Genomic DNA, 26740 nt, shown 5'->3' on the forward strand with positions numbered 1-26740 from the left:
TTAAATCCATTCATCGTTCCAGCACATTTTTCCCCAATATAATGACATTTTAATTAGCATCAGATCTGCACAACTTTTTTTTTTCCCCCTTCTCTCTCTCAGAGAAGAAATTCAAACCTTGCAGAAATATAGATGTATATAAGGATAACCAAGACTGATTTTATTCAACAATGAAAACAGTCATCAACGGTACAGAACATCGCTACTGTTTATGAACATTCAACAGCATACTGTAATTTAACACAAGACTTCAAGGAGTTCGATTAAAACACATGAGAAATTTTACCAACGTTAAACACACGAAAGAAGAAACGGTCACAACCGTTTGAAGTTAGCTGGAAAAAGGCATTAAATATGTACTTCACCTATGACGCTCATACATTGTGTCATATACTTTTCTAATGGGTATTAACCTGTGATTATGGTTTCTGAGCTGCTAAAACCCACCATCTTATTACTTTTGTACCTCTCTTCTCCTTGAGTCAATATTAAAGAAACTTCTTGGTCTCATCTACTGGCAGCACTTTGCCTTTTATAAAACAGAACTTTGCCTCTGCTTCTCTCTCGTTAGCTCGTACAGCACCTACATGGAGGACACCTCACCATACTTGAGCTGTGCAATGAAAAGCAATGTTAAATATATCAACTTCATCTCTGATGTAAACCGTGAGCTCACCGCTAAAGACCAAATAGCTCAGTTACTGTCCTTCAAAATTAAGACTTTTTTTTTCCCCCATATTTCCCGAAGTTTTGACAATCTCATTTCAGAAACGCTGAGCTAGAGGCCTCCTACCACTTACACAGCTGGTTTACTGCAAGGAACTATTACCTGAAATTCAGGATCTCTCTCCTCTCCTCCTCCCATGACTTTGCTTTGACCCCACCACCTGAAGTTCAGCATTACGCCACTCCCATTCTGTTCCTCCTAAAACATGGCTAGAAGTTCCTTGTGTAACAAGACATGGAACGTTCATGGTTTTGTAAAACACACTGAAAAAAGCCTCACCTGCAATAAGACATACCATTTCAGTATTCCCACCCAGAAAAAGAAAAAAACACAACAAAAATACCCCCCCAAAAATCCCCCAACAACGAACAGATACAAGTCCTTTAGAATACCATGCAAAGGACTAGGCTGGCAGAAAAAAAAATAAACAAACGGCTTTAAATTACTTGTAAATACAGTCAAGAATAGGTTCATAAACTTGAGAGGGTTACAGGCCTTAAACCACTTCCCTGTATGCAGTGGAAGAGACATCTAAATGATTTCACAATAAATTCCTTCGTATTTTTTAAAGAAACCTATGTTTGCCTACACATTTATCTGCCGACCAGATGACATATGCAGTCTCTCCCAGTCTGGGCTCTCCAACATCGACACATTATCCACAGCCTGTAAATCACCTCTTTTTTTAGCAAAGAGTTTGTCTTTTTGACAGAGCTGCCCCCCGACCCGAGTGCAGCATCATACACAGCTGCACACAGCAGCACAGAGCAAGAACTAGGATTAGCAGCAGAGAGACGTGGATTATATTTCCGGCAGCGTCACCACAACATTGAATAAATTCTTTAGCTAACACATAACCCGGTGGCTGCTTCTATAAAAAGGAGGTGACTCACCTTCTCTTGTGAAATGCTTTGAGATCATTCAACGAAACGTAAGCATTACTGATCACCCCAGGTGCGAGGAGATGCTACATACACTGGGAGAAGGTGCTGTCAGCTCACGAGCAGAACACCATCCCTTCGCGACGCATCTACCTCAGAGCCTGCAAAACTTAGTCACAGATTCTTCTCATCCGCCCTTGCTAATTATCTGCAAAACATTTCTGCACAGGCTTCTAACGTGTTGGTGTTTGTTTACTTTTTGTCCTCCTCCAAGTTTCCAGAGGGTCATTATCTTTGGTGGTTTATTCCCAGAGCTACCATCTGGCAAATGATGAGTTTAACGCTCCTGTGAGCCCAACAACCCTCATAATAAAGATGTTTATAAGGCCTATCAAGTGACTCTCCCCTCTTTTTTAACTAAAGGCCTAAGACGCAGTTCCACCAGGTTTCTAACTCTATGATTCTCCAAATGATGCTACAAGACATGAAGTACTCAGGGGTGACTCTCCAAGAGGTGCAGCAGGTAAGACACACAGTGTACCTCTCTACTACGGCACACAGAGAAAATCAGCTCCCCTCGTCTCAAAAGACCAACAGATCCCCACTAAAGAACGGCTCTAGGCTGAGGGGCTTCTCCACATCAACATGTTTCCATCCTTCTATGGAGAAAACATTTCGAACCCACTCCATTTCTGATACAAAGCAACTTTATAGAAGACCAAAGTCCCACCAACCCCTCCCAAATACATTTAAGTATGGGACTGCCTCGGTTCCCACCCTTTAACCCACACCAGCCCCTACAGCATCCAGGTTAAACCTCATCAGCCTTCCTTTCAATCTTGACGCCGTCTCAACCTCTCCAACCCAAAACACAGACACATCTACACTTCCCAAACCTTGCTCCCCTGCCCTCCCAGGGTGCCCTGCCCCACCTCAGGGATGAACCCTCCTCTGCCCCCTTCTTTTCTCCCACAACTCGTTCCCTTCTCCTTCCCCAATGCCATCCCCAAGACTATTTATTTCCTTACCCCAAGCTAGAACTCCTCCCTCCCAAAAAACCACTTCCATCCCTTTCTCTTCCCTTTTCCCAGTATACAGACAGTCTTCCTCCTCCTCACCCCAAAGACAACACAGTCACCTGCTACACTAGACCTTTCCCCAGTCCCTGTCCTTTTCCCAATACCAGAAGAGACCCCGTTCCTTCCCTAGTCCTACTGGGGAAAGCTGTAGGTCAGTCACCCAAAATCCTCTTCTCTCCATCACAGCTAGGCCAGGTTCCACCGCAATCCTCATCTCTCCCTCTGCCACAGCTCTAGGGCAAACTGATCTCTGGAGCCCTCTGATCTCTTCTCCCTGGTATCCAGGGACAGGACGCGGGAATGGTTCAAAGCTGCGGCCAGGGGAGGTTTAGACTGGACATGAGGAAGTATTTCTTTACCAAGAGGATGGTCAAACCCTGGTACAGGCTTCCTAGAGAGGCGGTCGATGCCCCGAGCCTGTCAGTGTTTAAAAGGCATTTAGACAATGCCCTCCATAACATGTTTTAACTTGGTCAGCCCTGAATTGGTCAGGCAGCTGCTTGTAGGTCCCTCCCAGCTGAAATAGTCTATCCTATTCGATTCAGACCCCCACACCTTCCCCAAGGCCAGACCCACCTCCCCCCTTCACGTCTGTCCTTCCCCAATCTATAAGTCATAGAATCATTAATGTTGGAAAAGACCTCTAAGGTCATCGAGTCCAACCGTCGACCCAACACCACCATGCCCACTAAACCATGTCCCTCAGCGCCTCATCTACACGTCTTTTAAATACCTCCAGGGATGGGGACTCAACCACTTCCCTGGGCAGCCTGGTCCAATGTTTAACCACTCTTTCAGTAAAGACATTTTTCCTCACGTCCAATCTAAACCTCCCCTGGTGCAACGTTGGAGTCAGACATCCCCCGTTCCCATAACTCCCCCCCACTCTAAGCCAGACCCCCAGCCCCACTCCTTCCCCTAGGCCAACCCCCAACCTCGCCATCCTCACCCTCCTCTCAGGCTTAGGCCAAACCACCCTTCTTACACCCCTACCCAGATACCACCAACCTCCACCTCTCCCCCGAACCTCGGCTGGACCCCCACATCCCCCACATCCCCCCCGACCTCCCCCTGTCTCCCCACCCCCGCCCGCCTGCCCCCCCCCCTCACCCACCTCCCTCAGCGCAGCCCGGCCCGGCGGCGACCCCCGCATCGACGCTCTGCGCCTGCGCCCGCCGCCCGCTGCTATTGGCTGAGCCGCGCGCCGGTGCGCGCTCCTTCTCACCGCCCCCCCCCCCCCCGGGCCCCGCCCGCCGAGCGCCGAGGTTCCGTGAGCGGCCGCGGGAGTCCGTCCCCTCCGCCGCCGCTCGCCCCGGGGTCCTGCCCCGCGGGGGGCGGGGGTGAGTATCCGTCCCCCGCTGTCCTCTCCGCTCCCGCGGGCCGCGGACGCGCTGGGCGGACCGAGAGCACAACGCGGGGACGGCGTGTGCGACGCCCTGTGGCGTCCGGGTCCGCACCGGAGCTCCGTGAGGGGGGGAAGCGGCTCATGGCGGCCCCTTTCCCCCCCCCGAGCGCTCTGGTCTCCCCTTCACCCCCGGCGTCTCCCCTCTCCTGAAGCCCATCCCCGCAGGGTATGCGGCCTCATCTACCCTCGGGCCTCCTCCCTCCCCCTCTCTGCTCAGTTTCCCCCTTGCCTCCCCAGACACCTCCCTTTTATTCACGACTGTTTACCTTTTTTTTTTTTTTTTTTTTTAACCTATAATTGCTGCCTGGCCCATAGAGAAAGATCTGGGGAGGGTGGGGGGTGCCAGAGCTTATATCTTCTCCTGACAAAGGGGTGAGCCCCCGTACAGCCGCTGGGCTGCAGCGGTTTCCCAGGGCCCCAAATATTTAGGGGTTTTCCTTCCCTCCACCCCTGCAATTAATTCATTTAGCCGGGATATCCCAACTGAAATTCATGTTTCTGCTGTTTTAGGAAAGAACCAGCCTTTGCTGGTCGTCCCCAGAGGGCGTGGTCGCCCTGGCAAGAAGGTGACGAGGGGAAAGCAACATCTTCACCATCCGTAGGGTGACTTTGTTGTCAGATGTCCCACCGGCATTAAACTTCATACGCTATGGAAGACCCTAATTAGCCCAACGTGGTGGGGTGCTCCTGCACGACTTCTTGGTTTACCTCTGGCCGTTTATATTTTCCTGTGAGTTTTCATGGATTTAGAGACTCAAGTCGCGTTTTAAAGCATTTTTTTTTTTTGCCGTAGCATAACGGGATAGCACCTGGTCAACGCTGTCTTGGCTAAGCCAGGAAGGGTATCCAGCCTGCATGGACAGGGCAACATTCGCCTGTTCCACTGCCTTTTTTCGTGACTACAGCAGTTCATCTCAGGGTGCGTTCTGCCTCCCCGGAGGACACGTTGACTTTATTGAAAAAGTAGAATCATTCACTTACTCGGACTTTTTCCGGGATTATTTGATTCCCAACCATCCCTGTATTTTCTCAGCTAAATTCACTGAAGACTGGGGCAGCAGGAGAAATTGGGTTACTTGGGATGGAAAGCCTAACTTTGATCATCTGCTGCAGAAGTTTGGTAAGTCATGGCATTATTAATACCTAATTAAAACGTGTATGCTAAATGACACGGCTCTTTTTTGATCTTAGGAATAGAACCGCTAGACAAAACCAAGCAATTCTCCAGACTTTTTTCTAAGTTAATATGTTCATTTCCTCTACTTCCTCATAATTCATATTTCGCAGATTCCAATCTCGAACTTATTCCCATAATGAAATAAAATAAAAAGTGTTATATGATTTAACCATACCAATTTATATACCTGCTTAACTTTAACCAGAGGAGCAGCCTGACACTTTCCCCAGGCAAGGGGAAAGTATTCTGCAGTTACAGTGAAATACCTCTTCAGGCTGTAAAATGTTAGTATATTTAATAGGAATCAATACCCCACTCCTAATGTAGTTTAAGGGGAAAATTTCAGGTCACATTAAATAAATAACTTCTGGCCTGAATCATGTTTGCCTAGAATGATGGTGCTGGGTGTGAGAGCTGGACTAGGGGTTGTTGCTTTATGTGTTTGTACTGTATTTAGCATGATAGGGCCCAGATATTAGAGGCTGCTGCAGTGGGTAAGGTCCTCGTGTGGGCTCAAAGAGTTTATATTTCAGGAGAGGCTGTAGTACCTGTTGCCAACTGTGATGTCAAGGAGTACAATTCTAACCCGAAGGAGCAGCTTCCCTTCAAGGAGTATGTAAAGTACTGGAAGGAGTACATTAAAAATGACTACCGTTCATCCCGAGGGTGCCTTTATCTAAAGGACTGGCACCTGAGCAGGTGAGAGAGCACTGTGGAAACCCCTGCATGCCGCGCACAGCAAAGAGCTGCCGCGGAGCCTTAATGCTCGTCTTCTAATGCCTGAGCGTTTAAATGCCGGCAGCGCTGTTGGTTAGCCACCTGCCCACCAAAATACCAGTCTTGTACTGCACTGTTCTTGGGGTACTTCACTTGACAAGATCCTTAAGCGGGTCATTGTTTCCTGAAGAGGCTGACGTTCTCCAGCGCTTTCCTTTTCAGCTACCTTTTAAATGACTGTATGCTATCCCTGTGGAAACCGTGTGGCTGTAACATTTGGCTTTTGTTTGACTGGTAAAGTGAAAACCTTACTTCTTAAAAAGAAGGGGGGCATTTCTAATTATGTTTAATTCAGTGAGCGTGTGCGAGTTATAATCCTTTATTATCCATTTTCTTTTCTGTTAACCTTTCCAGTCGTTAAAGGTCTCTTCACCCTGTGCTGGCTTTCCTTCTCCTCCAGCCTGCTGCTTGCAAGGTGGATGCATTGTCCATTCCCCATGTCTGTGTAGGACTTTTATGTCTTTTCACTCAACTCTCTGCTTCCTTAAACGTATCCTGCTCTTAATCCAACCTTCTTGTGATCACCTCTTGTTTTCATTTTCGAGCGTGCCAGTGACTTACGACAGAGGAAGTTTGTCAGTCTCTGCCTCCCTGTTTGTCTGCTTTCCCAGGCGTTGGTGCTGTCTCTCGCTGCAGAAAGTCTGCACGTGCAGCCTAGGATGGGAAAGGGGCAGCATATCCTGTGGGAGGAGGCCACACACTTGTCAAAATCCCTCAGCCTGGCTTCCCTCCTAACCCTCGCACCTCCAACCTGTCATCCAGTTGGACAACCAGTCTTGCAGGCGTCTCATCTAAAGAGGATGTGTTTATTAGGAACTGTCTTCGCCATAATTAGGAGTCTCCCAAATAGTAGTTAACCTTCACAGCTTTCCTGGGAGACAGAAAAGCACTGCTGTGTGCACGTTGCGTGCAACTCAGAGTTGTCAATAATATAAAGGAAATGGCGGCCTTAAAGTCTTAGTGGCCTGCTGGAGACCCGATTGGTCTCTGCATCTGGGTTTTGGGAACTGAAGTAGAAGGAGCAGTGCTGCGTTTTTCTGAGATGGATTTCCAACACGTTATCTTTTTAAGAGCTTTCCCCGAGCAAGATGTTTATACAACCCCTGTGTATTTCTCATCCGACTGGCTGAATGAATACTGGGATGCTATAGCTGTGGATGATTACCGGTTTGTCTACATGGGACCTAAAGGTTCATGGTAAGGCAGTGTGGTTTCTGTCATTCTTACGTACTCAGTTTTAAGATTTAGTGTTACAGGGGGTTATCACATTGTACTTCAGGATAGCATCATGCTGCAGAGGCAGTGTGTGGCGATGCGGTATAGTGTTGTACCTGAACCCAGCCAGTCCCGTTTCTCCAGCAGCCCATTTGGTTCTGGATGTGAGCTGTCCTTATGCAGTCAGCTAAAGTGCTTTTGCGCTTCAAAAAGCTCTGAATTGTGCACACAAAATCTGAAAAAATTGTCAGCTAGCTTATATAAGGTTTTAAAGCAGAAACTCCCTGGGGATTATCAGCCACTTGTGATTTGCAGAGTCAACAGAAGCCTTGGAGGGGCGCTGATGAGTTGGTCAAATATTTTGCAGGTGAAAAGTTAAGTCCAGCATTGGTGATAAAGTTGCGTTTACAGTATTCTCATCGGTTCACATCACAGAATCTCCTGCCGTTGAGGTATTTGTGGGACAGATTCAAAACTAACTGATGGAGAAGCACAGAGGCTTATAGCTGCAAAACTATGTAGACGTAGTGGCCTTTTAATACTTAAAGCAGTCAAAATTAAATGAAGAGGATGACACTTTGGGACCAGGTTTGCATAAGAAAGGTTGATTTCTGTGTGTATGTCTGGTTCTCAGAGACTTTAATTCATTTTACGGCTTTTAGGCGTTGTCTTTACATAAATCTCTGATTTGCCCCACAGGACTCCATTCCATGCTGATGTCTTCCGTTCCTATAGCTGGTCAGCCAATATATGCGGGAGAAAGAAATGGCTGTTGTACCCCGCGGGACAGGAGGAGTACCTGAAGGACCGCCATGGCAACTTGCCCTTCGACGTGACTGCACCTAGTCTTCAGGACAGGAGTGTTTACCCTCGCTACAACCAAAGTCAACCCCCTGTTGAAATTGTGCAGGAAGCAGGGGAGATAGTCTTCATCCCCAGTGGATGGCATCATCAAGTTTACAATCTGGTAAGATAACTGACACCAAACTTTTCGTAACAGCGATAATCCGGCAGCAGGCTTGAATCAGATCAAACTTTTATTGCCACAGCATGTTGTGGATGCCAAAAGTCTAACTGGGCTGCAAAAAAGTTTAGAGATTCACGGAGAAAAGGTCTATCAGTGGCCGCTCAAGATGACGGCTAAAAGCAGGCCTGGACTCACAAGCTCCTTGGGTCGTTGGCCACTGGAAGCTGGAAGAATGTACAATTGAAGAAGCTGTCTGAACCCTCTTTTCTTGTGCTTTTCCTCATTAGATGCTACTAGTCACTGAGAAACAGGATGCTGGGCGAGATGGACTTAGGGTGAGGCTGTTAATCTTGGTTTCTAACTGTAAATTGTAATTTAATGGAAAATGCTGACAAATTGGTCTTCATGACTACAAACCAAAATTAACAACCTTGTTCCTTTCTCCCCACCACCTTCTCCCGCCTTTGTGCCCTTAAAAGGTATGCTCAGACAGAGGAACTAGAGACCTTTGCCGGTTTACAGAGTGAAACAAGATTTGATTGTTCATAGAATCATAGAATCATTGAGGTTGGAAAAGACCTCTAAGATCATCGAGTCCAACCGTTGACCCAACACCACCATGCCCACTAAACCATGTCCCTGAGTGCCTCATCTACACATCTTTTAAATACCTCCAGGGATGGGGACTCAACCACTTCCCTGGGCAGCCTGTTCCAATGTTGAACCACTCTTTCAGGAAAGACATTTTTCCTTACATCCAATCTAAACCTCCCCTGGAGCAACTTGAGGCCATTTCCTCTTGTCCTATTGCTAGTTACTTGGGAGAAGAGACCGACCCCCACCTCGCTACAACCTCCTTTCAGGTGGTTGTAGAGAGCGATGAGGTCTCCCCTCAGCCTCCTCTTCTCCAGGCTAAACAACCCCAGTTCCCTCAGCCGCTCCTCATCAGACTTGTTCTCCAGACCCCTCACCAGCCTTGTTGCCCTTCTCTGGACATGCTCCAGCACCTCAATGTCCTTCTTGTAGTGAGGGGCCCAAAACTGAACACAGTGTTCGAGGTGCGGCCTCACCAGGGCCGAGTACAGGGGCACATTCAGGGACATTAGAGACAGCCTTTCAGCACGGTGGTGGTATTGGTACCAAAGAAGCATTGCCCTCGCTGAGGAATATGATTTTACATTTTGCAGCATCGGTGTTGTTACAGTTGTTTTCTCACACTTTCCTGTGTAGAACCTAGTAACCATTTAAATTATTCCTTCAGGAGGATACCATTTCCATTAACCACAACTGGGTGAATGGCTGCAATGTGGCTATAATGTGGTGCTTCCTGCAGGATGAATTAGCAGCTGTCCAGCGGGAAATCAATGAATGGAAGGACCCTATGGATGATTGGCACCTACAATGCCAGGTATAACAACGTGATGCTGGCTGCCTGGCTCTCTATTAGAGGATCATATATTTCCAGGGTGCATTGCACCACCTTGTGAGTTCTAAGACACACAAGTCCTTAACCTCATACCTGGAATTAGTACGTTTCATACGGAAGTAGGAACTGGTGACAGCTTCATTTTGCAGGAAATCAAATATTACTTTAGTAAGATAGGGAAAGGCCTGTGCCCCTGCATATTTGCTATGTCAAGGAGGTTAGGATGTTGTCTGAAAAACTAATGCTTCAACTGCTCTTCTTCAACTATCAAGGTTAGTATTAGCATCGAGATCAATCCTTTCTGTAGTATTTACGTTCCCCTTTATAAAATATAAGTGCTTTTTCATGTAAACAGAAGAACTGATAAGACAGACCCCACACAGAAGAACTGGTTTGAAGACCATTCATGATGAAACCGTGAATCTTAAACAAGCAAAATGAAGGTGAGGGCGGCAGCAGGTTTCTGCATCTGCAAAGTGATGCTGTCAGAACACGTAACTGTACTGAGCAGTGTTGTATCTTGGACGCTTCCAAAATCTTAAGCATGAAACACATCTAAGGTTTATTTCTGGAGGCTGTTACTGCTGCTAGGTTGATAGCCTTCAAAAATAGTTTCAAAAAACACAGCCATTTAGTACTTAGAAGAAACAGACTGTTGCTTTTGGGGCTAGCGGCATTTCAAGTAAGATAAAGAATTTTAGTGCCATCAGGGAATTAAAAAAAAATGATGAAACATGGTTACTCATGATTCCAGATAGTTACTAGCTTGATAAAATACATTTTTGTAATTCTTACCCTAAATGAGAGAGAGTTGTTTCCATTTCAGTGCTGTTTTTTTCCCCTAGTTGATCATGAAGTCTTGCACGGGTATAGACTACAAGGAGTTCTACAACTTCCTCAAAGTTATTGCAGAGAACAGGATTTCTGTCTTGGAAAACGGCCTCGATGACGAAGCTTTGGCAAAGAACACTCCAAAAGCTGCCATTTCCACCTTGGGCATGCTCCATGCGGTGTTTGATTTGAAGAGGACTGTGAAGGTGTTAACATCATTGAGTGCTAATGAAGATTTCAAGAAACTAGACCTGACGTCACTTTCTCCACCTCCGGAGGCATTGCTCCACCACTTGAAAGCAGCAATAGATACAGCACTGCTCTAACTTCCTATTTATTCAGTTCTTTGTAAAATGAACCTTTTGCAAAATGGGTGTTTGTAGAAGACTGACTCCTCCCTGTTTAATAGCTGTTGCAGTTCAAGTACAAAGAGCCTTAATATAGAGTGGGGAGAGAGTACATTCATGAGAAGACTGGATGCTTTTTAAGTTGACAGCATTTGAGTGTCTAGAGTAATTGGACAGGAAAAAAAAATCTCGGATAAAGGAAAAACCCAAATCATGTTAGTATTATATTATGAGCCCTGCTGGTGATTATGCATTCAGGGAAGGGGAACAGAAATTCTCTGTGGATCAAGCTTAGGTTTGTCGGGGCTAAACACTCGGATTGCAGTGGTCTGCACCATAGTCCCTCTGCTTCTGAGGGCGCTGTATACAGACAGCAAACCTGCACTGCAGACTCCAGCAGTTAAGCTCCGCTTTGGCTGGTCACACCTAAATTACTTTAAGACCTGTCCTGCTTCCAGGTGCAGCTCAGCCTTTCTTTTACTTTGCTTTTCTTTTCTTTTTTTTAAATATTAGAGGACCTTAGTTAGTTAGCTTCCCTTGAAGCCTGAGCTGGCTCAACAGCTGTAGCCTGGATGCGGAGGAGCTGACTGTACTATTTTCCTGTACAGTGGCATCTCTGTAAAGCTGAAAGTCTCAGGTAGAGTCAGCCTTCATGCTGCCCCAGGGTCTGCAGGGTTACCTTTAACATATCAGGAAGCTGGAGTCCTGATAGCAAATCTGCCACGAATAATTTAAGCGTGTGATCCACCCCAAGCTCCAAAGGAGGAACCTGAATGTACTCCCACATTTCTACACACTATTTCAAGGCACAGTATTTTATCAAGCCGAGATTTGATTAATCAGGGAAGCTAGCAAGTAGCCTCATATTATCTCCTAAAAAAGCCATGCTGTTAACACACCAAATAGCACTACTGCATGGTTACATAGCACAATTTGCAACCTGAATGCTACCCTTGGGCTAGAAGAGTATTTCCAGTGAAGTATCCCTCTTGCTTTTACTGGTTGGTGAGAAAGCCTAGAAGCACAAATGGCTGCACACTGTTACCTTAGTTGCCCCTTTAGGGCTCACTTCAATTATAGCTCAAGAACTTCCTCAGTTTTCAACCAGATGACCAGTAAGAGCAACTTCAGAAAGTGCAATAGTAGAAATCTTCAGTAGGCTGAAAAATCTCATTGTTTTCTAGATAATCCTGTGGACTTTGTACACGCATGCATTTTGCATGTCCTATTTTCTACTAGAAGTTCTGTATTTTGAGTAGGAAGCGGTACCTGAAATTAAAATCAATACCCAGAGCATGGAAGAAACTCTTTTTTTTTTTTAACAGCTGTGACTACATCTCAGTGATTCAACCTTCTGGCAGGGTGTTTCTTTGGACTGGAAAACTGCCAGTTTTAAGCAACTCCAAAATTAAAAGCTCACAGCTGTTACTTACAGCTGTTTACATGCTCAGAGACAGGCAGCTGGAGCTTTCTTCCCTAGATGAATAGGGTGAGATTTCATAGAGGTGAGGAACAATGGTTTAAAGCTGACAATCGGTGTGTTGGTAGGAAAGTATGGTTTTGGTCTTGTATTCCCCAGTCTCGCTGCACGTTGTGTAACTGGTACTGGCACCAACCACTTTAAACACTGCAATTTTATAAAGGGTTTGCTTAGATGAACAGTACTTTTCCTTTCGTGTCCCATGAAGCTGGAACTGCTTGGCTTTGCTGTGTGAAAAAAGCAAAAACAGAAGCTTAGCTTTTACACCGAGAACCCAGCGTCTCAACGTACCCAGGACCAGTTTAGCCACTGCACTGTCCAGCAGACTACATCCTCATTTGGATGGATGGCGTGAGTTTGCTGCGATGCAAGCCTTCAGGCGGCAGTTCTCGGGGAACAGGCATCCTTTCTGCAGCTAATTCCCGTTCCCTGTGGAACACTGATAAGGGAGAAGATAGGCTAGCGTGGTAGGGCAGCGAAAGAGGCGTTCGAGTAAAGGAAGGGAGGGTCGCAAGTCCTCGCTCTCCCTTTCTCTTCACCCGAGCTATCTCTGCACCGCAGCATCTTCAGCTCTGACGATGTGTAACAGCCCTCCTTCATAAGGCCTGCTAAGGCTTAGTGTGATCAGCGCGAGACAACGGGGTAAAAAAATAGTAGTTTAATTCCAGGAAATGATCTTAAAGTTTAAGCCATGTTCTCCTTACTGATTCGGCAGGGAACAGAAGCACAAGAGTTAGTTTTATTGATTCAGTCTCTCTTACAATTACGTTAGGAAACTAATTTGTAGTTCAAGTTCTCCATTCCCATGAACGGTCAAGGCAGTAGGGGAGCCACACGTTTTCTAAAGTTAAAGAGAGGAAAGCAAATTCTCAAATGCCTGAAGACAGCAACAAGATTGGAATAAGAAGTATGCAAGCCTGGAATCTCTTAAAAATTAACCAGCTTTATTTAAATACAAAGTTACTGCAAAACATACATTAGGATACTCTCATACCAATATATTAACTATTGTAATCAGTGTGCTATTTATTAAAGCATAATACTTGTGATAAACAGGAGGAAACAGCTTGTAGAGTTTTGTTTTGTTTTCCTGAAGTCACAGAGCTGGACAATAAAAAGTCAAACTGTAAAAAAAAAAAAAAAAAAAAAAGGAGGTTAAAATCTAGTTCAAAAGAGCTTTTGCTCTAATATGCAACTCAGACATTAGTATTTTTGTCTGATAGGAACAGGATACCAAATATCCATTTGCCTTTTATAAAGGCAGCGTAAAACCCAGCCCAGTTCTAATCTGATTTGTACCCCACTGGCGTCAGCGGGTGATCTGTCAGCACGAAGCTGTGCACCTAGAAAAAACAGTGGGTTTGCAGCTCTGTCAGTGCAGAAAGCCAGGTGGGTTTATGTTTTGTCTCACCAGGATTTGAGATTTCTCACCCCAGGACAACAAATGTCCTTTCTATTAGGCACACACGAACCCCTGCAGAATTACAAAGCAGCACTAAGCATGGTCAAGGTGCAAGTGTGATATCCCTGAGATTTAACAGGAGTCTGCAGAGTATAAATACACGCTTGTAAGTATCGTAAAACGAGGAAGTTAGTCAGTAGCAGCTTTACAATGCAATGGAGAGGTACTGAGTTTGGCATGGGTAGGAAGAGGAATGGAAGAACCTTCCTCTTGGGGATACAGGAAAAGCCACCTCACTCCAGGAACAGGTTGTTCAGGAGCACGGACAGGAGAGGCCACCTCCATGCCACGTTTCTGCCAACCAGAAATAGTCCCACCAAAACAGGTCTTGTGGTTTCATTTGACGGCTTTCTATAAAATAACCTCTTCTCCCTTATGTCACTTTACCAGTGCAAAACAAACACAGCATCTGAGAGAACGGTTAAACGAGGTTTCAAGGCAAATTGCTGTTTGCAGGAAAGTGAAATAAAACTATAGGGCAAAAGAAACCTTGGCCGCTTTCCACAAAGAGATTCCCAAACACGAGCCGAGGTTGCGTATTGAAGGCTTTTAGCCCACAGCGTCCGTACGTCGGTGCTTTACGATCGTAGCTAGTCCAAGAGAAAACCCAGCAAGAAACCCTCATCTGATAAATATCCGTTCTTCCCTTTTTAAAGGCGGCCAGGACAGCAGAGACTTGCTTCTTCGTCCAAGTGTTTGGTCAAGAAAGTGCAGCAGGGAGGAGGCTCCCTTCGGGTCCTCGGGCTCAGGAGCTGTGAGTCACGGGGCAGTTCTCTCTTTGGTGGAGTCTCATTCTCTGTATGTGCTCGTAGCATGACTGGGCAAGGAACAGAGCAACCCGTTAAGGAGAAGGTTTGGAACTTTGGGCCTGGGTCTCTCGCACAAAAAGCGAAGCCATGCTGCCCCACAGGCCAGACAAAAGATTTAATTTATAATGTGCAGATTTAAAGATAAGCATATTCTCTAGACTAGAAGGAAAATAACACCTGTGCTAGGCATATAAACAGCCCTCTAAAATTAAATGAGAGTATAATGCATCAGTGTCTCTGCTATTCATGAAAGGCTAATGCAGCTTGCAACTGTCACTTGAAAACATTTCCTTACCTCCAGTGCTGTTAACAGAAAGTCGTACAGTCCTCCTTGATTGGTGGGGTCCATCAAGTCTCTGATCAGATGGATTTCAGCTCCCAGGTGCTGTATTCTAGGGGGGAAAAAAAAAAAAAGTCACAACTAGAACAAATCTCTGGGCACCGGTGTTTGCAGGCGTATGTGTGGCCAGCAGGAGCAGGGAAGTGATGGTGCCCCTGTACTCAGCCCTGGTGAGGCCACACCTCGAACACTGTGTTCAGTTTTGGGCCCCTCACTACAAGAAGGACGTCGAGGTGCTGGAGCATGTCCAGAGAAGGGCAACAAGGCTGGTGAGGGGTCTGGAGAACAAGTCTGATGAGGAGCGGCTGAGGGAACTGGGGTTGTTTAGCCTGGAGAAGAGGAGGCTGAGGGGAGACCTCATCGCTCTCTACAACCACCTGAAAGGAGGTTGTAGCGAGGTGGGGGTCGGTCTCTTCTCCCAAGTAACAAGCGATAGGACGAGAGGAAACGGCCTCAAGTTGCACCAGGGGAGGTTTAGATTGGACGTGAGGAAAAATGTCTTCACTGAAAGAGTGGTTAAACATTGGACCAGGCTGCCCAGGGAAGTGGTTGAGTCCCCATCCCTGGAGGTATTTAAAAGACGAGTAGATGAGGCACTTAGGGACATGGTTTAGTGGACATGGTGGTGTTGGGTCAACGGTTGGACTCGATGATCTTAGAGGTCTTTTCCAACCTCAATGATTCTATGATTCTATGTTTGAAATCAGATTATGGAGAGAGGGAAGCACGCATCTGGAAGTCCATTGCTGATTCCTTGTGCATCACCTCGATCTTCTGGAGGCTGAGTCCTTGAGGTATCCGGCATGACTGGATTTCAGCAAAGACGCTCAATCATAAGAAAATTTCAACTCCTCCATTTTTCACAGTCTCTCTTATTCCCCCCTCCTCTCTCATCTATGGTCAAGAAAGCTACCTCGCAAACAAACCTGTATCATCCAACCTGACTGCGGGGGGGGGGGGGGGGGGGGGGAACTTCTGTATTTCATGGCTCCAAGTTCAAACATTTCACTCTTTTTCGGAGACCAAGCACATCCAGGAAGTCAGGCAAGGATTTTTGACTCAAATTTGCCAGGAAAAAAAAAAAGTACAGTTTCATTCTACTGGATGTAAGCAGGCTTCTGCAGTTCCAGTGAAAGCAGCACGGAGAGAGCCTCTTTGGCAGAAATGCGTTACGTTTACAGTCATTCCTACACAGGAAAAGTCTAATTATTAGGCGGACAGTGTTCAAGACCTTCCTAGTCTCCGAACTGAATCACAGTGCCCCACTGAGAATGGAAAATAGAAGATGTATGATATACAGACGGTGCCTTGAAGGCATCAACTATTGGCCTTCAAAGGCTTCACATTCCTATAATCTGATACGCAGGTAAGACCCCATTTCTCGTGACAACCCTGAATTATCCTCTCGGGTAAGAGAGGGACACTCAGGAAGTCCCCAGCCACTTTATGTCATGGTCAACACCATCACACCACAGCTGGCAGGCAGCAGCGCACAGAAACCCCGAATACAGCTCAGGAAAAAGTGTGTTAAAACACAAACCCCGTTTTTTCCTTTAAACTATTTGGCCTGGACACACGACTGTCCTTTCTCTGATTGAGGTGTCACACAACAGTGGGACTGGGAAATGAAAAGCTTCCACTTACTTTGCTCGGGATACAACATACATCAGTAGGGGCAACAGGTCATCCATGGGGAGCTTGTAGTCCTTCTCCACCACCCGGGACACTGTGCTCTCTATCTCCTCATATGTCTTCTGGAGGATCACCAGTTTTTCCCGGGGATCCACCGTGGTGCTGTCAGTGTGAAAACAGCCATGTCAAAGGTGCTTCCACTACACAGCTAAAGAGATAAAGCAGCAGAACTAAAAAGAACCCAGAGCAGACCGTCATGCTACAAAACAGTCTGTCAATCGTCTCAAATGGCTGCACCAAAAAGGGGTCAAGAAGGTTGTGCCAGGAGGCGTCACCAGGGTATAACATCATCCAGATGGACCTTGAGTCTTCTCAAGTCCCGAGTATGACCTGCTTGTCCCAGTGTCAGTCTTTCACTTTAGACAGGACTAACCTGAATCACAGTCCCTCAAATAAAAGCTAAAGAGTATGAGATGAATCACTTTGGGCAGTTCTATCAAGATACTGCTCTTGTGAGGGACTAATGCAGTTGTCACATCTATAAGGTTGTTTTTTTCTGCCTGTAACGCCCTGCCAGGGTACACGTAGCCTGTGCTGCCTTCCCCAGAAGAGAAGTCACGTTGGCTTTCATAGGGAGGCTCTCACCAGGACTAGTGTACTTAGGGACCTGAGAGCTCCTGTCTGATAGATCTCACAACACTTCCCCGCTCACCTTTATCTTCCTTCCCACTCGTTACTGCAGCACCATCCCCTAGGCTGGACTTCAAGCCAGGAAATCAAGCTGAGCTTCTTAAATTGAGCTCTGCTTTACTTCATTAACATCTTGGGATGCCGCACTGGATGGATAACCCTCATGTAGCTCCATGTCTCCAGAGCAATGGGCTCTATCATGACCAGGCAGTCACAGCCAGGCCCAACTTGCCATGCACATCGACATGAGTGAACTCCATTTCAAAGTCAGATTTTGTGTAGGAACGTCTCCGCAAAATTAAGGGAAGATATTTGCCGGGGAGGGTTGCATTTAAACACACTAGGTATTGTCTTGACATTCTTTTGAGAAAAAAATATTTCTATAGAAGTTACTTTTTCTTTCAACTGAAATAATATCACAAACAACTTCAAAGTTGGCCAACTTGGCCAACAAGGCCAAGTGCCGGGTCCTGCACTTCGGCCACAACAACCCCATGCAGCGCTACAGGCTTGGGGAAGAGTGGCTGGAAAGCTGCCTGTTGGAAAAGGACCTGGGGGTGCTGGTCGACAGCCGGCTGAACATGAGCCGGCAGTGTGCCCAGGCGGCCAAGAAGGCCAATGGCATCCTGGCCTGTATCAGCAATAGTGTGGCCAGCAGGAGGAGGGAAGGGATCGTGCCCCTGTACTCGGCACTGGTGAGGCCGCACCTCGAATACTGTGTTCAGCTTTGGGCCCCTCACTACAAGAAGGACGTTGAGGTGCTGGAGCGTGTCCAGAGAAGGGCAACGAGGCTGGTGAGGGGTCTGGAGAACAAGTCAGATGAGGAGCGGCTGAGGGAACTGGGGTTGTTTAGCCTGGAGAAAAGGAGGCTGAGGGGAGACCTCATCGCTCTCTACAACTCCCTGAAAGGAGGTTGTAGCGAGGTGGGGGTCGGTCTCTTCTCCCAAGGAACAAGCGATAGGACGAGAGGAAATGGCCTCAAGTTGCGCCAGGGGAGGTTTAGATTGGATGTAAGGAAAAATGTCTTTACTGAAAGAGTGGTGAAACATTGGACCAGGCTGCCCAGGGAAGTGGTGGAGTCCCCATCCCTGGAGGTATTTAAAAGACGTGTAGACGTGGCGCTAAGGGACATGGTTTAGTGGGCATGGTGGTGTTGGGTTGACGGTTGGACTCGATGATCTTAGAGGTCTTTTCCAACCTCAATGATTCTATGATTCTAAATTGTCTTGCAGGCTGACCCAGATATGCTTTTGTAAACAGGTGTAAATTTACAGCAGTTCCCAGAAGACAGAAAAACCCTGTCAGCTCTGGTTGTCAGTCAGAGGTTATGGACGGTGACTTACATCAGCTTCTGCAAACACTCTGTGGCGGACAGGAAACACTTGTCTTTGATAAGGGACCGCCTCTGAAAGGGAGACAAAGAGTTGTGCCTCTGTAAGAGCATCTCTCCGAGAGCCACCACATGGCTCCTCAGCACTGGACCCCAAATAAGCATGTTTGCTGCCCGTAAAAGGAGGGCAAAATAAAGCTGTTGTAGACAGTGCCACTCTGAACACACTTAGATGTCTACAGTGCCACTCTGGACATAGATGTCTTTGAAACGCCACCAAGCAGATCATTACAAAGCAATCCTATGCAGAGCTCGTATTCCCATCCATGGAAGTTCATATGCAGCAGCTACAGATCATAACTAATCAACACATATCATATATCTCTGATTTCCGAGTGCAGTCTGCCCTGTGGTTACTTAGGCAAAGCTCCATCATTAGCCAGCACCGACATGTAGCCCCAGTGCCATCTCACACCAAAGCTACCTCTTAGGGTTATTTCTTACCTGGTTGGTTGTCAGGGTGAGATCTTTCAGAGGCCAGAGGTGTCTGAAAGAAGATTACAGAGAGAACATTTAGGAGGTAGATATCCATGTCTTAACTCCATCCTAAGTCAGTCTTGACTGTTTTTAGCATCACCTTGAACAAGGAGATAAAGTCTTGTAGGTGCATGAAGCTGAGTTTGGTCCTCTCGTTACACTGCTACAGGAGGAATTAATAGCTTAGACCCATTGACCTGACCGTAGGGTTCATTTTACTCACAGATGCTCCTGTAATAATCAGCAGAGAGTTTTGGCACTTTCAGATTCAATTCCTCCCACTGAGTCTAGACTGAATCAAATTGCCAAAGTGAGACTCTGGGTCTCCTGCTACCCTGCTTGAGTCCTTGAGCTGCAGATGATGCTACGTTAGAAAAGCTCTCATGCCTCCTGAGTCTGAGTCACTGGTCCTCACATATCACTTCCAAAGATGGATCTATAGCTGCAGGAATGGATGAAGGAAACATCTGGCTCCGCAGCCTTTCCCCTGTCTTGAGACTGTGTGCCTACATTGTTACAGCAGGTACCATTGGACGGGCTACAGCCCTTTCTAAGACACATTTATAAACTCTGTCTGATTGGCCCTGAGTTGGAGCAAACCATTTGTTTGGTGAGCTAGAAAAGAAGATTTTTGCTACACGAAAATGAGAATTAGTATAGATAATAGCAGCTTTCCACTAGCCAATGTTGTCCTTCCAGACAGTACTGCAGGCACTCCATGACAGGACTTCCTCTGGCAGCCTAGGAAAAACTTCAGTGCTGCAGCCAATGAGGGACCCAGGAACAGGTTATACGTCCTTTCCTCCTGTGCCATCAGAGCTTTCCCTGGCTGCTGCCTTCCCAGCTGGTATCGTGGGGTTGCATCCTGGGATGAGAAAATGTCACTTACTTCTGCACGTCCAGAAACTCTAGCAGCTTGATGTCAGGAAATAGACTTAGGTCCACGATCCCTTGGCAGTAGAGGTCATCTTCTCTTTCGTGATAGAGCATGTAGAGCATGAAAAGCTCGGGGTAGAAGCAGGGCAAGATCAGCGGCAGGACCACACTGCATGCCTTCTGGTCACTATGGCAGAGAAAAGCAAAGCAGAGTCCTACAGTGAGACCTATAACCTTGATATTGCCAAGAGCCACACGGCACACAATGGAAGAGGCAGCTTCTGAGACTGCAAGGTGTTCTCCTTGTTCTCCCCTCCTTCCTCCACCTTTGAGTTCAATGTCACGGTTGGACAGTAGTGACCTATACAACACTCTCATGCGCGTGCCCACAAGCTGAAGGTGCAAGCGCATCTTATGCTGTAGGACAGGACAGGCTACTGTTTCTCCACAAGATCTCCTTAGCCACTGGGAGAAACCTGGAGCACCAGAGACCTATCTCCAGCTGTTCTTTCTGAGCTGTTTCAGTAGAACACTTGTTATTTCTTGAGGGACAAAGACCAAATAATTCAGATAAAGCCCTTTTCCAGCTGCTTACCATTCCACCAACCTCTTGGCTTCATTCAGCCCACGTGGGGATGGCTGCAGATTACAGCAAAGAGGAATCCAGTCCAAATGGGGACAGCTAAACAAAAATGCTTCTTCCTAGCCCCAAAAACCCTAAACCTGGGTCTCCCACAATTATTCCTATCTTCTTATTCTAGGAACATCATGTCTTCTACCTCTTCTGCCACATTTCCCACACTCTGCTCCCTATTTCCAGGCCTGCCTTTCTCTCAGCGCTGGTATGGAAGTCACCATTCCCACAATGAACAAGTTCCTGCGACTAATGCAAAGCACATGGTAGCGCTGGGACTGCTGTCTCGCACACGACCCTGCTACTGCACAGTAGCTGGTGTGGGTAATCTTGCAAGGCTGTCCCCCACACACCTCCAACTCACCGCTCTGTTCTGCTACAGAACATGATTAGAAGTTGCTCTCATGCTTCATGGCAGAACTACTGAACGCTTTTCACTCAGAGAGGTACAGGCACTAAACCTGACTCAAATGGACAAATATGATCAGTTCAGCACTTAGTGTATTTTAGAAGACACCCCGTATGTCCAAGCAGCTTACAATTAAATAACCAGTGGTGACACATACCTTGTCTCTCCATCTACACACTTTGCGGGCAGTTGGCCTTTCTGTTCCAGTGCCAGATGGAGCAAACCCCTAGAAGAAGAGCAGAACCAAGGTTTAGTTCCCCCCCTACTTTTTTTTTTTTTTTTTTTTAAGGGTAATTTGTTATTCACAAGTGAGGAGCTCAGCTGTCCCAGCACCGAGTGGGGTATCAGTAGAGCTCCCTGTAATCCTTGAAGTGTTGTTTCAGTATTCAAGTTTCACTATTTGAGGGCTTTCTCCACTACCAGCAGAAGCCTCCAGGAATGAATAAGTGTTTCAAAAAATCTCCATAGCTTCTGAAGAGTAGGGTGGTCACTCTGGAGATCCTAACTGTGGTCTGCATTGAGCATGCAGACCCTTGTATTCCCACTCAAGGGACATGAGGTTTCAGGACCTGTCATACCAACCAATTCTCTAATCTATCTGTGAACATTAGAGGATGTTCATACTCTACTCTGGAAAAGTAGCTTGGGGTTGTCTTGATATTTCCAAGCCAAAACTTCATAATCTTAAAATGGGGATTCGGGAGAAGTTGCCTTTTTTTGGTGTAGAAGTATCAGCCTAGGAAACTTAGCCAGGGGCACAGAGGAGCAAGGTAGGTGTCTCCCTCCCCACACTGCACCCGAAAGGTCTTGAGCCATGAAGCAAGCTTTCCAAGGTATGCACTGAGCTCAGAAGTGCCTTCACATGAACCGATGCTCAGGTCATCATCAGCCCTGTTGTATTATTCATGAACAGAGCTCAGATCCCTCTGCTACACCAAGTTTCATGACAAAGACACACTGCAGAGGAACTGAATCAAATCCGACTTGTTCCCATCGGCTGTTCTCAGACTGCTCCAGGACAGACAACCCCTCATTGTGGAGCTGGCAGCCTTCCTCAAGCACACAAGGCTACACCGGTAACAACAGAGCTTTTATCCAACCTATTATTTTTAAGGCAATACCTCCCCCAAGCGCAGCCAGAGGCAGAGCCTCCCCACCTCTGCCTACTGTGGCATTTCTTGTATCTTCTCCTAAAAGCTATTCAAAAAGCAACAGGACCCCAATCGTGCCTTTGATCCAGTCCTTAATTACCCATGGGCACAACCACACAACTGAACAACCTCATTTTAAAGTCACTACCCACATCAGCCAAGCCTCAACGACGCACTTACACTGCGTGTTCTTAACTCTTGTTGAGTTAAGGCATGTTAAGCTTAAGCTATTTTTCATTCAAACGTAGATATCGGACACCACTGTTGTCTGCTCTGATATACTTTGCTGTCCTCGTTACTTAGTGAGGTTTCTTGCTCATATTTGTACTTGTCTAAATGAAGTCCATTATGGGCAACAGCTCGTTGAGCTGCCATAACTCAGTGAGATTTAGTCACATTAAAGCCCCCGGGTCACGTACTGAGCAATGGACGTAATAAAGGTTTCCTAGGTCCATATGACCTTAGTTATTGCAAATAACTCTTTATCCAGCACCATTCTGAAACAACTCTCCCAAGAAATATGCTGTGAAATAAAGCAGCCCTGTCACCTGAAAAAATTATCCCAGTGGCCTACTCCACAATCCCTCTATGCTCATACCCATTGGAAGGACTCAGCGTGCTTGACTTACTGGTAAAACTCCCATATTTTCTTTGCATAGTACTTGACTTCCTCTTGTGCCATAGTCAGCAAGTGTCTGTTGGCCCCAATCCCAGAATATGTTGCCTGAAAAGCTATCGTCAAGACCTTCAGCAGCTTTCCCAGTGGGTGCAGGGAAGACTTCAATGCCTGCATGATAGAGGAAAATTAAATTTTACAAGTCAGCCCTTGCCATTAGTAGAGGATAACACTGAAAGTCCACCCAACCTTCTCTTGTCAGCAAAGGAGAACAAGCCTGGAGGTAATCAACTATAATTTTGGTCTATTTTTGCTGCCACAAGCCTGTTCTCCTCCCATTATCAGGCAGAAATATGCTTAGTAGAACTTGCTGTTCTGATGAGATTCGCTGTGATATTCAAGAGGGAGCAAAGGGTGCTTCAGGGAAAGGCTGGCTGGGTGAAAAACAACCACCGAGAGCGCATGGAAGTTTATTAATCATTTCCAGCAGCTGGTTATTCCCTGACACGGTTTGAGAACCAAGAGTGAAGCTTTATCATCACTTCCTGGTCTGTATAACTGTACACAAAATGAGTGTCCAAAAAGCATGAAGGATAAACCCTCTTCTTCACAAGCACAGGTATTCAAACATAATTTAGAGAAGACTCTTGAAGTCACTGGCAATGTTATATGTGCTAACAGAAAGCAACAGAAAGTTGCTACAACTGTGTCTCTGTCTGGTGGACAGACGTGGATCATTGTGGTTTTAAACTTTACCTTCTCTAAATAACTCTGTAGTGACTCCAGCCCCTGGTGCTGGACGAGCTCTTCAAGAATATCTTCTATCTTCCAGGATACATCCTCAGCCCCCCTGAAAAATGAGAGGTGAGGAAGGAAAACCACACAGTGAAGCACTGGGATGAATTCCAAGTGGTATTGCAGGTGGATACCAAGGGGGCAATAAGACTATTAGAACAAATGAATTTTTCTCTACCTTTTTCAACGGAATTGCCCCACTGACTTACAACACCTGCGATTATCTAAATTCATCGCCTTCAGCCCCCCTCACAACCAGCCTGGGTTACATCCTGCACATGCTCGTCTTACCTATTTTAGATATTTTCTTAAGGGGAGATGAGTTTGCTCTGCATCAGCTGATGATGTCAGCTAGGTCTCCCTCAAATACAAGAGGAGCCAGCGATGACTGGGTCCTGTCCAGATGCTTACATTTAATCAAATGAATCCCATCCAAGTTTTCACTTACAAGAATCAGGCTCAACAGCACAACCTTAAATTCAGGATTAAAATTCATCCTCCTGTCTCATGAGCAGGAACAACTGGATAATGCTTGGGTTCATAACTTTAACACATGGCAGACCCTAATGCAAACCACTGTCCTTCTCTACACAAATGGGCTCCTCTGTTGCAATGAGGGCATGCGATACCTTTGGCAGAAGAGGTACTCCTGAGATTTCCGCAGCTCCTTGCTCGTTTGTATGTGGAACCCCGTGAAAGACTCCTCCGTTTCTTCTTTGCAGCCAGAATGGATGAACTCCAGGAACTGGTCATAGATTCCCTTCCATCTCTTCTCTACTGGGAACTCCTCGAGGCCCAGCTGACTGCACAACACAACATGGCATTAGGCTTTTCTGCGTCCCTCCTCAATTATTTCAGACTTCACCTTCAAATATGGAAGGTTCTTCAGAATCAGATTGTAACACAAGAACTATGGGAGCAGAGAAAGATGGCAGTGCCTAACTGGAAATTCAATGAAAAGCAACTCAAGTTTATTGTCCTGACAACGAGGTACTTTGGGTGAAGAAAAATTCCTGGTGGGTGGAACATCAATAATCTCAATCTTTGCTGGTGAATTGATCACAGGCTTTCTGCTCCACTTATGGATGTTTCTAAATATAGACTACTTATTTCAACTGAAAGCCTGCAGAAAACACTGACAGCAAGAAGACAGTTGAGCAACCACCACCAGTAGTTATTGCTGTCTGAAAAGCACAGGAAACAGGAGCTGTTTCTGCAACACAGATACTCTGATGGACTGGAAATGTTTTGAGGAGGAAAGAAGAGGAAATCGAACTGGGTTGTGCGTGAGGAATTCCCCTCTGGGGACAGGCAGCTGTCTTTCCCACTGGGACTCCCTCATTTGGGTTAAACTGGCTGAACCCAGGCCCTCCAGCCTGGCAACCAGAGCATCCCTTTGCAGGGTTCAGCCCTGAGGATAAGAGCCTATGCCAAAGGATGTGGCCCGATAGCTTCAGCTCAGTTACTCCTGCCCTGCATTCGCACCATTGCCTGCCAAAGCAGCTTCAGTGCTCTGTGAAGCTTTGATCCTGGCTCCACAGCCTTCCTCCACATACAGCACTACCCAATTCAAGCTCTTCTTCAAGAGCCTCATGTGCTGTGCTTCACTTCTTGATTTTTGGTAGCTTTCCTACCTCTGCAATATCAGCTGGTAATATTCATGTAGTAGCACAGAGGGACAGGAAAGGAGCACGTGATGCATTTTAGCAGCCCAGCTTTGCCTGTATAGCTTCAGACCTGTCTGTGCGTATACACAGAAATGCATGCGTGCGCGCACACACGTGCGCAAATCACTGAAAACATTAAGCCTCCAAAACTCTCTCCAGTCTGAGGATGGGAGTATCTCTGTGTGGATGGTGGCAGGATGGGAGAAGAACATCTTTTTTCTGCTTCCTATGTGGCATTAAGATTAAATGACAAACTGTGCTCTCCTTTCCTCCTCTCCTTGCATATAAACCAGTTTTTAGACCAACTCTTTCAGCAAGGACTGCCTTGGTCCCTATAGGGATTGATCCAGTACTCCTCTAGGCAGAGTCATAATAGAAGCCGTGACCCGAGAAGTCAGCTCTTGTTGCTCACGCTTTGGTTATCCTGTCATCCAGCTGCTCGTTTGATGTGTTCAGGATGCCGTGCGTCTGAAGGCCTTGGCCCAATTTGTTAGTAAAGGTTCCCTCCAAAACGAAGCCATTAGCAAATGACAGCTTTCCCTGCAATGGAGAAATAAAGGGTTATTTTGCCAAGATGTCGTTAGAGAGAAGAAACAAGCTGGACCGAGATCTCAAATTCTCTTTTCAACAGAGCCAGCTCCTGAAACGGCGACTAAGAACAACTTCCAGCACGACGTGCACATTTTCAGCATCCAAAGCAATAGTGCCATTAAGGTGGCAGTCACTGGAGACAACACGTCCTTGCTATTGAATGACACACTTAGGGTTCTGGAGGGGAAAGACCGCCACAATCGCAGAGTAAAACATTTGCATTATGCTTTACAAACACCCAATTATAACTTCTCTGAGTTATAAAATTTTCTGGCTTAAATTTGACAATAGTTATTTCTAACCTAGAGTGGACACATGAAACTTCAATTTCTCCTCTGTTTTTCCTCTGCTTGTTAAAACCACAAGCAAGTCTGGCCTCACAGGTAGGGGGAATCATGTGATATTCGCCATAAACGCTTTCAAAATGTTTGCTGCTACCAAGACAAACCTTAAATTCTCCGAGGCAAACACAAAAGACATGCAGTAGCTTGACTCAAACTTAGAGGTTTTAATTAAATCAAATCCAAAGCCAAACAATATCGTAACTAGTCTAGCTTTGAATACGAGCCTGAAATCCTCATTGCTAATAGCAGGAGGCATGCCATCTTTAGATAACGAACAGATTTTTCTAGACTAATCACTCAAACTAAACATTAATTTTGGAGGAAGCAATATCTAAGCACTATAATCAGACTCCGCAAAATCCACCCCGAGTCTTCTGGCTGAAGAAGATGATGACAAACTCTTCCTCCCATGACAAGCCAGTAAGTGACAGGGCTCATTTGCAATCATTACCAAGTGCCTATTTTGACATCCACTCAGTCTGATATAACCACACACTTCCTGTCAGACTCATCGCAGATTTCTGTAACAAACCGGAGGACTAGTT

The 26740-nt window shown here is 46.3% G+C and overlaps 3 protein-coding genes across 11 annotated transcripts in view; 1 reads left to right on the top strand and 2 right to left on the bottom strand.

The window, feature by feature from the left end:
* Positions 1-3857, bottom strand: part of SNAP47 (synaptosome associated protein 47) — a 33636-nt gene extending 29779 nt beyond the window's left edge. Inside the window, exon 1 of one of the 4 annotated variants that reach the window (XM_076332081.1) lies at positions 830-844. Coding sequence is in view for 1 of the 4 variants with exons in the window: in XM_076332080.1 (XP_076188195.1) it covers positions 1621-1648 (28 nt within the window). In the remaining 3 variants the exon portion in view is untranslated. Of the gene's footprint in view, positions 1-829; positions 845-1620; positions 2478-3801 lie in introns of those variants that run through there. The other 3 variants (XM_076332083.1, XM_076332082.1, XM_076332080.1) reach the window with 3 other exon arrangements.
* A 104-nt stretch (positions 3858-3961) lies between these two features.
* On the top strand, positions 3962-13375 carry JMJD4 (jumonji domain containing 4). 3 transcript variants are annotated; one of them, XM_076332090.1, is made up of 8 exons: positions 3962-4027; positions 4603-5011; positions 5126-5212; positions 5803-5968; positions 7118-7243; positions 7961-8228; positions 9490-9636; positions 10500-13375. In XM_076332090.1, the coding sequence occupies exons 2-8, from the start codon at positions 4948-4950 to the stop codon at positions 10809-10811; spliced, it is 1170 nt and encodes a 389-aa protein (XP_076188205.1). In that variant the 5' UTR covers positions 3962-4027; positions 4603-4947; the 3' UTR covers positions 10812-13375. The 3 variants fall into 3 exon arrangements, with proteins under 3 accessions (XP_076188205.1, XP_076188203.1, XP_076188204.1); XM_076332088.1 differs by having other exon boundaries at positions 4603-5212; XM_076332089.1 differs by lacking the exon at positions 3962-4027 and adding an exon at positions 4063-4258 and having other exon boundaries at positions 4603-5212.
* ALS2CL (ALS2 C-terminal like) overlaps positions 13236-26740 on the bottom strand; it is a 51801-nt gene continuing 38296 nt past the window's right edge. For all 4 annotated transcript variants that reach the window (XM_076332087.1, XM_076332085.1, XM_076332086.1 and 1 more), the window contains exons 16-26: positions 25673-25800; positions 24223-24396; positions 23555-23648; positions 22812-22969; positions 21189-21257; positions 20002-20175; positions 19080-19122; positions 18589-18650; positions 16568-16717; positions 14879-14975; positions 13236-14591 (exon numbers count right to left, since the gene is read on the bottom strand). In XM_076332087.1, coding sequence (XP_076188202.1) covers positions 14520-14591; positions 14879-14975; positions 16568-16717; positions 18589-18650; positions 19080-19122; positions 20002-20175; positions 21189-21257; positions 22812-22969; positions 23555-23648; positions 24223-24396; positions 25673-25800 — 1221 coding nt within the window. In that variant the 3' untranslated portion in view covers positions 13236-14519. The remainder of the gene's footprint in view (positions 14592-14878; positions 14976-16567; positions 16718-18588; positions 18651-19079; positions 19123-20001; positions 20176-21188; positions 21258-22811; positions 22970-23554; positions 23649-24222; positions 24397-25672; positions 25801-26740) is intronic.

Source organism: Aptenodytes patagonicus, chromosome 2 (genome assembly GCF_965638725.1).
Source record: "Aptenodytes patagonicus chromosome 2, bAptPat1.pri.cur, whole genome shotgun sequence".
Classification (NCBI taxonomy): Eukaryota; Metazoa; Chordata; class Aves; order Sphenisciformes; family Spheniscidae; genus Aptenodytes; species Aptenodytes patagonicus.

What these genes read in the sequence shown, in the direction of transcription:
- JMJD4 (XM_076332088.1), top strand. Translation starts at nt 4,948, where the DNA reads ATGGACAGGGCAACATTCGCCTGTTCCACTGCCTTTTTTCGTGACTAC. An exon ending in TCATCTGCTGCAGAAGTTTG is followed by an intron (nt 5,213 to 5,802) that starts GTAAGTCATGGC and finishes TTTATATTTCAG; the next exon opens with GAGAGGCTGTAGTACCTGTT. An exon ending in ATTGGCACCTACAATGCCAG is followed by an intron (nt 9,637 to 10,499) that starts GTATAACAACGT and finishes TTTTTCCCCTAG; the next exon opens with TTGATCATGAAGTCTTGCAC.